Source organism: Grampus griseus (assembly GCF_964374135.1).
Source record: "Grampus griseus genome assembly, chromosome: 16".
Classification (NCBI taxonomy): Eukaryota; Metazoa; Chordata; class Mammalia; order Artiodactyla; family Delphinidae; genus Grampus; species Grampus griseus.
This window is the reverse complement of record NC_139010.1, coordinates 59,381,011-59,390,817: the sequence shown is the minus strand read 5'-3', so window position 1 is coordinate 59,390,817 and position 9,807 is coordinate 59,381,011. Positions and strand designations below refer to the sequence as shown.

General features: G+C 56.9%; 1 protein-coding gene across 1 annotated transcript; it reads right to left on the bottom strand.

Moving 5' to 3' along the window:
* Positions 1-1,557: 1,557 nt before the first annotated feature.
* TLX1 (T cell leukemia homeobox 1) lies at positions 1,558-6,766 on the bottom strand (the record flags this gene model as incomplete). The annotated part of the gene is made up of 3 exons (XM_082673713.1): positions 1,558-1,780; positions 3,975-4,176; positions 6,193-6,766. The coding sequence occupies 3 exons, from the start codon at positions 6,764-6,766 to the stop codon at positions 1,558-1,560; spliced, it is 999 nt and encodes a 332-aa protein (XP_082529839.1).
* Between the last annotated feature and the right edge of the window lie 3,041 nt (positions 6,767-9,807).

Genomic DNA, 9,807 nt, shown 5'->3' with positions numbered 1-9,807 from the left:
ACTCACCTGCGGGGACAGTCACCCACAATGATCCACACTCCCCATTAATTCACTCCCCCAATTGTATACGGTCTCACACAAATATATACAGTAAAACACATCTCACACATGATTGCATTCATACAATTATAGATGATACACAATCACAAACATTCACACATTTAACACAAGAATAGATTCACAATGAGAAACTAATACGTACTTTCACAAACATTACCACATGATTCGTTCACAATCACAGACGCTGGTGATTACACAGCTATCCAAAAAGCCTCATTCATACATGGTCACACAGACACCACCACAAGTTCGTATGTATAATGGTAGTTTCGATCTGCAACTTAAGCAGAATAAGCACACACAACTGCAAACAAAATTACACAATTGAACACTTACAAACATTCATTATCAGTGAAATTCTGATTGCCCACACCCATCACAAACACACAATGCACACGCATAACTCTCACACCCAAAGACAAATCTCTAGCGCTGGCTCTCCCAACTTTCCTCAGCACTGCCTTCTCTCCATTTCTTCCCCTCCTTCTTTCCTCTCTCCAGAGCCTGTAGGTCCTGGTCCCCAGATGTCCCTCAAATTTAGGTACCAGGGGCTGCCCTGGCTGTACCAGCTCACACCAAACCCAAGTAGCTGCAAGGTGCTGGGCTCAGCAAGGAGCAGGCAGCCTTGACTCCGGATCCGGAGGGTTTTATTATTTTTTCACATAAATTACACAAGCACTTTATAAAAAGGTTACACAGAGAACACCTTATAAGTGCATAACTTAAACGCCCCCTACGAACAGGATCTGGAGAAATAGGCTGAGTTTGTGTGGAAACCTGTCTGTGCGTACCTGGGTGTGGCTAGGCTATGTGATGGGGGTCTGGCAGGCCAAGTGACACTGTTGTGGCTGCTGTGTGTGTGACGATGTGTCACACTGTGACCGTGACCTTGTGTTTGTGAGAAGCGCCATGCTGTTCAGAATGAATCTGGGTCACCCCTGATAGTAAGGGTCAAGGGTGTGAAGGCTATGGCCCTGTGTGTGCATAACACTCTGCCATAGGTCCCCTGTGTGTGACTGTGGGGTGACACCAGGAGGGACAGTGAAATCACCTCTGTGAGGGCCTGTGGGTGTCCGTGTATGATGCGGAGTGGAAAACAGAGTGCTCTCCCCAGGGCAAGTTCAAATGACAGCTCATGCTGTCCTCTAGGGTTCCCAGAAGCTCTTCTTCCTCCACCTTTCCTGCCTCTCTCAGTCCCACGTTAAAAATCAGAATAAAATAAAAGAGACGCAAACGGAGGACTCCGAACAGTTCCAGCAGGCGCCAGACCGCATAGGCATCTGGGAGGCGACCGCGCGTCCCTTTCTTGCGCGGTCTTCTCTTCTTTTCCACCAAAAAGAGAACAGCGTCGGCACGAGAGCGCGGGCCGGTGCGGAGGGAGGGGCACGGCGTTCCCCTGCTACGTGCAGTCTTCGGCAGGAGGGCGGCGAGAGTCGCGGCTCTCAGGCCTCGCGACCCTTGGCTGGGCCCGGGTCTCACGGGGCGGAGCAGGCAGGCTCACTCACAGGCCGACGCCACGGACGTGACGCTGGTGATCTTGGTCGAGTCGTCAGACCACGGCTGCAGGTTCTGCAGGGCGAAGAGCGAGGAGTTGTGCACGCAGAGCGGGTCGGCGGGCAGCGGCTGCGCCAGGCTCTTCTGGAAGGCCTCTTGCTGCAGCTGCAGGAGGATGCGGTTCGCCTGCTGCCTCTCGGCCTCACGCTCCTCCGCGGTCTGCCGCCTGCACCGGGGACAAGCCGTTACCGACGCTTCGGGCGCGCTCCCAGGAGACAGCCTGAACGAGCGGGCACTGCTCCCCTTCGCGGCCCCCAATTTCCACTTGGGCCCCTTGAATGCATTCCCTTATCTTGAGGGTCCTGACTCCACAAAGACTGGAAGCCCCAAAAGTAGATTGGGGGGTATCCTGGGGGAGCTGTGGGGAAATCCGCTAGGCCCAAGCAGCTGGAGCTCCCCGGCTCCAGGCAGGGCCCACACCCTCACCAGCCTGGAAGGCGCAGCCAGGGCTAGGATGGCATTTCGCCTCTCCCCAGACCCCAGGAAGACCAGGAGCCTTCCCAAGTCTGAGGGGCCTCACCCTCCTCACCAGTCCAGGGCAGAGGCAAGGGCCAGTGGATATGAGCTGCCCTGACAGACCTCTCTTCTCCCCCTTCCCTCTGCGAACCTCTCCCAGTCTTCTGACCTCCTGCGCCAAGCCCTGTGCCCTGCTGGGATTCCCGCCGGACCGGCCGGCTTCCTCCAAGGCGGTCCAGGGAGGCGATGACTCACTTATTCCATTTAATGCCTTCCCTCCACCCCGTCAACTGAGATCAAACGTCTGTCTCTAAGGTGGACAGACCTAATGGGAGTCCCCGGGGCCTCCAGAAGCAATTTGTAGGCGATCGATGAAGCCGCGCGAAGCCGGCGAGGGCCTCTCTCAGCGGTGGACGCCGGCCTCCTCGCCGCCCCTTCTAGCCTTTTCTCTCTGTGTCTTTCTGTCTCTCGTCTTCCCCTTCTTCCCCGCATTTCAAACTATGTCTGTTCCTTTAGACTTTGTGTCTTTTTTTCCTCTTGTTTTCTCTCACCCCACCCTCTTTCTTCTCTCAGAATTTCAGGGAATTTGTTTGAAACGAAAATGAAGGTTTTAGTCAACTATGGCTTTCCTTTATTGTACATAAGACTTCTTCAGGCTGACTGTTTTTTCCTTTTCTCCCTGGGTGGGGTGTTTGTCTTTGCCGCCACCCCCCCTCGTGTATCAGTTTCTCTCTGTCTGCTATTCTCTATTTTTCTCTGTGTCCTGACCCCAAGGGCTTGCCTGACCCCCTCCCCTCCCCTAGGCTGCAGCCCCGGTGGGCCTTGGGAACGCAAGTACGTCCACCCCCCTCCCCCCCCAGCCCTTGCTCCCTCCTTAGCTTTCCAGAGGTCTGGAGCAACGTCTCCCACCCCTTCCCCAGCAGCAGGAATGTGGGGGGAGCAGCAGACTCGCGGGGCAGTGGCTTCCTTTGTGGCCACGGCGGCAGATTCCTAGCCTTCATTCAGAAAAAGAAACTTCAATTCCTTCCTCCGGACCCAGGCCCTCCCGGCCAGGCGCCGGGGACTTCGCCCAGACTCTCTTGCTCTCCCCACTGAGGCCTGAGCTAGCAAGAAACTCCCGGCACGTGTGGAACCGAGTATGCGGGCCAGATGTGCGGGAGGGTGCAGGGGTGCAAGAGGGTGCAATCGGAGAAAGCGCCTGTGTGGGGGGAAAAATGAGTGTAGTTGTGGGTGTGTGACGTGAGAAGAGAAAATGTTTCTCTCTCTCTCACTCACACACATACACCCATCTGCTCCTGATTGATCCCCCTTTCAGTAGGACCCTCGAAAACCCCGCCGCAGCCGGCGCAGATTGATTTCCCCCTTCCCCGGTAGGGGAACCGCTGCGCCCAGGCGAGGCGTCTGGGGAGGAGTGAGTCAGTAGGGCCCAGGCCCACGGTATGGGGTCCCAGATGCTCTAGCGGGAGCCCCGGCTGGGGCGCAGCCCCGGCTGGGGCGCCTGCCATCCTGCCTCCGGTCTCCGGGATAGACGAGGCATCTCTGTACACGTAAGTTTGCGCAAACAAAAAGTCCCTCAGGACGCACTGATCTCGGAAGCCTGGACTGCGTAGACCGCGCTCAAAGCCGGACGTTTCCCCAAGCAGCGGCGGAGACCAGCCGCGTCTACACCCGCACTGAGTGTGCGCCCCCGGGCCAGAAAGCCTGAAAGAAAAACAGCTGGGGCTCTCGGCCCCGTCCAGTCATCGGCCACGGTGGCTTTCCGCTCCCCGCGAGCCTAGCAGAGCAGCGCTCTCCTCCGAACCAGAGCCATAGGAAAGTGGCGAGCATGGGAGTATGAACGCCCCCAGAGAGGCCCGGAGCCGGAGACTGCGCCACCCACGGCCGCGCCCGCCCAGCGCGCTTACCTCCACTTTGTCCGCCGGTTCTGGAACCAGGTTTTGACTTGCGCGTCGGTCATTTTGAGCGCCTTGGCCAGGGCGGCGCGCTCGGCCGAGGCCAGGTACTTCTGGCGGTGGAAGCGCTTCTCTAGCTCGCAGATCTGCAGGCGCGTGAAGGACGTGCGCGGCTTCTTCTTCTTGGGGGGCGTCCGATTCTGATAGGGGTGACCTATACGGCGTGTTACAGTGAAGGGTGAGAGGGCCACTGGAGCGGGAGACAGACAGACGGCAGAGGCAAGCGGCAGAGCGTCAGGAGGCGTCCCAGGCCCGACACCCCGCGAGTCAGCGAGCGCAGCGGCTAGACCCCAGGAGAAGAGCTGTGGTCCTCCCATCAGCCCTCAGCTCCAAGCCCGCGGCGTGAAATGGCCCCCGCCCGCCCGCCAGGCCGACGCCGCTGCTGCCACCACGGAGACCTCCCTAGCCCTGACCTCCCACGTGTCCATCACACACAGCCGCAGTCTCCTTGAGGGGCACGTCTGAGGCGAGCTAAAGGTCGCAGTTCCCCCAATAGCCTCAGGTCTCCAGCCTCAGAGAAGCTGCCCAACGGTAAGAGGCTATCCTTGGTCAAGGCCCTGAATGCTGGGTCCTGACCTGAGGCCTCCATCACACAGCAACATACACAGACACATCACGTACAACAGGGGCAAATTATAGATCTATACACCCAGACAAGCTGACACCCAGACAAGCACAGGCACAAAGGCAGATGCATAAGGTGACAGCCATATACTCCCTCAGAACCTTCTTTAGGCCTAAAGCAAGATTACGGCAGGCTGTGGCTCCCCTAGGTAGGCTACGTGGAGTACCTTTTCGCCAGAGACCCAGGCCCAGTGGGTTCCAGGCTCGGGGGTGGGGAGGGTGTTCCATCAGAGTCTTTTAAGACCAGCTTGGCCTGGGTGGGGGGAGTGGGATGGGGCACTAGGCCCTGCCTCCCCAAGCCTGAGAGGACTTGGGTTGGGGCACTGGGGCCCCTTCTGGAGGCCCAGAGCGGAATGGCTCTTCTACCTCCCTCCACCCCACTTTGCCACAAACCCAGGGTCTGGGCCAAGTTTCCAAAGCTGGAACAGGGGCTTAGCCCAGGGTCTAGCTCTTAACTGCCTATTCCCCTTCCACCATTGGGCCCTGGAGCCCGAGCCCCATGGGAGCCCCACGTCGTGGTCGGTCGGCAGCCGCCTATGCCTCCTGCTTCCTCTGTCTAAGGACCGGCCAGGAACTCAGGCTCAACTCGTGGCTGCCTCCCAGCGGGCTTGGTCCGGCGGGAGGATTGTAGTATCGGATCCAGGGAACGCTAAGGGCGGCGGGAAGTGAGGCCGGCGAAAGGGGCCCGCGCAGGATCGAGAGCCGAGTGCCGTGAGCGGAAGAGGGAACGGAGGGAGCCGAGGCAAGCGGAGGAAGGCGCGGAGCAGGCAGCTGAGAGGGCGGCAGGCGGAAGCCGCCGAGTGCGTAATCGTCCCAGGAGTTCTTTCGGCTGCCGATCGATCACGGGCCTGGCCGGTGCATTATTAACGCCGGAGGAAACAAGGCTGGGCCCAGAGGGGAGGACGCCGAGCCGGGACAGAACAAAAATGAAGCGGGCGGCTCAGCCTCGCGCTGCCACTGACCCGGACGGAGCCTGCAGTCCGGGAAGAAGGGCCCGCCAGCTCTGTTGCTTTACTCCGGCTCGGAGCCTCTACCGGGTTCGGCAGCGCGACGGGCACTGGACCACGGAGCGTGAAGTGTGTGTGTGTGTGTGTGTGTGAACCTGTTTTCCTTGCGTCTGATTCTGGGGCTCGCCGCCTCGGCCAGAGAACGTCTGCCGGGACGCAAGAAACAGTTTGTTCACATCGCGCCCTTTTCTCCGAGATACCCGAGCCCCAAATGCCGGCGGAAGGTAGAAGCCCCGAAGCTACATTCCCCTTCCCTCCGCCTGACCGGGCCCAGGGACTCCGAGAGGGGATCAGGGAGAGCTTCTCAGAGCAGGGGTCCTGTGGGAGAGACGGAGAGGGGCCCAGGCTGGGAGAACTCTTCCAGCAAGTCGATTCCGCGAGCTTAGAGAGGTGGCGGGCGGCTGAACTTGGGGGAGGCACCAAGAGGAGCTGGGAGACCTGGCGCACAGAGCGGGCTGCGGGGAGCCACGGGGCAGGAGTGAGGGGGTAGAGGAGAGCCGGGACCGCGGCCAGGCGGGGCGCGCGCGGGCCGGACTCACCTGTGAACCTGTCCTTTGTGTATCTGCGGTTACTCTCCATCCAGGGAAAGGTGAGGCCGGTGAGGTTGTTGACGCCCGGCACGGCAGGCACGGAGGGCACGGTGGGCAAACCGGTAGCCAGAGGTTGAGGATGGGCCACCGCTCCAGCTAGCGGCCTGTGCGCGGGCACTCGTATCACCCCCGCAGCGCTCAGCGCCCCCGCCCCGCCGCCGCCGCCGCCGCCGCCGCCGGCGGGACCGGGGCCGCCCGCCAAGGCCATGTTCACGTTGTAGGAGCCGGCCAGCGGGCCCATGCTGCAGCCGCCGCCGCCGCCGCCCGCCGGGCCACCGGGGCCGCTCGGGCCTCCAGCGCCATAGGCCCCCGCGCCCCCGGCCCCCGCCCCGGCCGCGGGGCCCCCGCCGCCGTAAGGGTAAGCGCCTCCAACCAAACAGCCAAGGCCGTATTCTCCGTCCTGGAGGCGAGAGGAGGGCCCCATGCAGCTGCCCTGGTCCGGGCTGTTGAGGATCTGGTCGATGCCAAAGCTGATGGGCTCCGCGTGGCCCGGGTGGAGATGGTGCGGACCCAGGTGCTCCATGCTAGCCCCCGACCCCGGCCCTGCGGTGGGCGGGGGGGCTGGGCGGTGGCACTCGCTGTGCTTGGCTCGGGGGCAGCGCGCAGCGGCGCTGAGGCGCGGAGGCACTGAGGCGGCGGCGGCTCCTGGCTGCGCTGAGACTTGGAGGCTAAGTGCGCAGAGGGGCTAAAGTAGGGGGGAGGGGAAGGAGAGAGGGGGCGCCGTATTCTTCCCCTCTCCGGCTGCTCCTTCCCCTCTCCGGCTGCTCGCTAGCTGTTGACTCTGGGACATCAATCACCGGGCGAAAAACCACGGTGCGAGCGAGCCTCGCCGTTTCGGCCGGGTCTCTCCATTGGCTGTGCGCGGAGAGGAGCGGGGTGAATGACAGCGCGGGGGAGGGGCGGAGAACGGGAGAGGGAGGCCTGGAGCCGAGACAGATGTAGGAGCCCGAGACGGAGGGACTGAGACAGAGGCTCAGAGAAGTAGTTCAAGAAGAGAGAGAAGAGGCCAACCAGAGGCTTAAGAGGAGAAAGAAAAAGAATAGGAGGCCGGCATTCCCAGAGACCGATAGACAGATGGCCCCAAGGAGGTGGAGGTCAGAGTCCTCTTCCCAGCCTGGCAGGAGCCGCCCGCTTGCTTAGAATTGGGCCAAAGGGGCCAGCCCACCAGGCCTCTGGGGAAGGCGCATCCCAGCGCTACTGGAGAATCACCTCAAGGGCTCAGCTGGGAAGCACCTGTCTGTCAACCAGAGGATTTACTCCAAACTTGCAGTCCGGCTTGTTAGAAAGTAGACGACTGTCTACTCCCCGGGTATGGAGCCCAGGCCCCTGAGGCAGGAAGGTGAGTTCAGGCTTGTCTTTTAAAACACAGGCCTATGAACAACTGGCTATATGTTGTTGAAAAAGTCAGCAACAGCCCCAGCTCTGCCAGTTTAGAGAAACTGAGGGAGGGAAGACTTCCTGAAAGACAGGCACAAGTCAAGGGAGTTGGCTTGGGGCCTGCTGTTGGGGTGTCCAGGCATCAAGACACCCCCTTTCCTTTTAAATACACAGAAGCCTCAAGAAGCAGTTCTCACAGTATGTGGATGAATTCAATCAGATTGCTTTCATCTAGCAACTAGCCCAGGGCTGGCTATTCCAAGCAAGAAACCTTTGTATTATAGTGAGGGGAAGGAGTTATTTTCTTACTTTTGGAATCTTGGAAGGGAGGCCTAGGGGCTTAAAACAGTGAGGGCTGGGTATGGTGGGACCAAGATCAGGGAAGTACATCTAGGACAAATTTAAGCCTTTTCAAAGTTTTGCCTGTGGCTGACTGGCTTAGAGCCCAGGAGAGAAGAAGGAAACTCCCTTTTTCTGCTTCCCCTCTTCTCCTCTCTACTAGAGAAAGATCTGCTCCCTCCCAGGAGCCAAGCCCTGGTAAGGGCACGGGTTGGATCACTTGGGATCTATTTCTGGTTTATTTCAGATTCAACAGGCCTTCAGGGAGGGACTGTCTCTATCAGACAAGATGCTAGCATGTGGAGGCTCACATTCTACTTAACACATCTCATTGCAATCTATTTGCTTTGGCCATGTCTGTTACTTTAACCTGAAGAGATCTCCTTGGAGGCAGGGAATGGCTTATTCGTCTCTGTTCCCCCCGTGGAATACAACCCACAAAATATCCTCATCTTGGGTAAATAATGAATGAAAGAACCTCCTTATTCAACAAATATTTTATTGAGTGCCTACTGTGTGTCAGTCACTGTTCTTGGCACTGGGAAAACAGCGGTGAACAAAACAAAGTTCCTGTCCTCATGGAGTTTACATTCCACAGAATGGAATACAAGAAACAAAGAAGCAAATGCAATAAGCCAGATGGTGGTAAGTGTTACGGAAAACACTATAAACTCTACTACACCAACTCTTCAAGATGAGTATTATTCCCGTTTTCTGGATTCAAGGAAACCACATTTCAACGAGGCTAAGTGACTTGATCAAGATGGAGGAGCTGGATTCAACTTGCTTTTATGGGTTGGCCTGGAAGCCTGGCTGCTGGTTGGAGGCACACCTCTATGGGAAAACCCTTGCCTGGGCTCCAGGCAGGTGGACAAAGGCCCACTCACGACAAACCCAGATATGAAGTTGGTGGTTGTTTGTAAACACTAAGCAGAAACATGAGCGAGAACTCTACTCCCTTGCCAGTTCTCTCCTCTCCATCCACCCAATCAGGAGGGTACTATACTTCTACACAGGACGTTCCAGAACATTTTTTGGAAGTTGTTTGAGCCTGAATGAGTCTCTTTCTTGCCTCTTATCTTGAGGGAACTAAAGCAGAGATAAACATAAATGTTTTACTGAGAAACTACTGTGTGCCAGGCACCACACCGATCTCATTTAAGACTCACAACAATCCTGTGAAATTAATAGAAACATCCTCATTTTTAAATAATTAAGAAAACAGAATGAATGTTCATAGCAGTATTATTCATAATGGCCAAAAAGTGGAAACAACTCAGATGTCCATCATCTGATGAATGGATAAATAAAATGTGGTATATCCATACAATGGAATGTTATTCAACCATAAAAAGGAATGAAAAGTAAATCCTGCTACAATACAGAAAATCCTAGAAAACATCATGTTAAGTGAAAGAAGCCAGGCACAAAAAGGCCACATGTTGTATGATTCCATTTATATGAACCATCCAGGATAGGTAAATGCATAGAAGCAGAAAGTGGTTGCCAGGAGCTGGGAGTGGGGTGGGGGGAGTGGGAATTGGCTGCAAAAGCATACAAAGGTTCTTTCTCTCTTTTTTTTTTTCTCTCTTTTTTTTTTAATTGGCGTAAAATTGCTTTACAATGTTGTGTTAGTTTCTGGTGTACAATGAAGTGAATCAGCTATACGTATACATATATCGCCTCCCTCTTGGACCTCCCTCCCACCCCCCATCCCAGCCATCTAGGTCACCACAGAGCACCGAGCTGAGCTCTCTGTGCTATACAGCAGGTTCCCACTAGCTATCTATTTTACACATGGTAGTATATTTATGTCAAACCTGATCTCCCAGTTTGTCCCACCCTCCC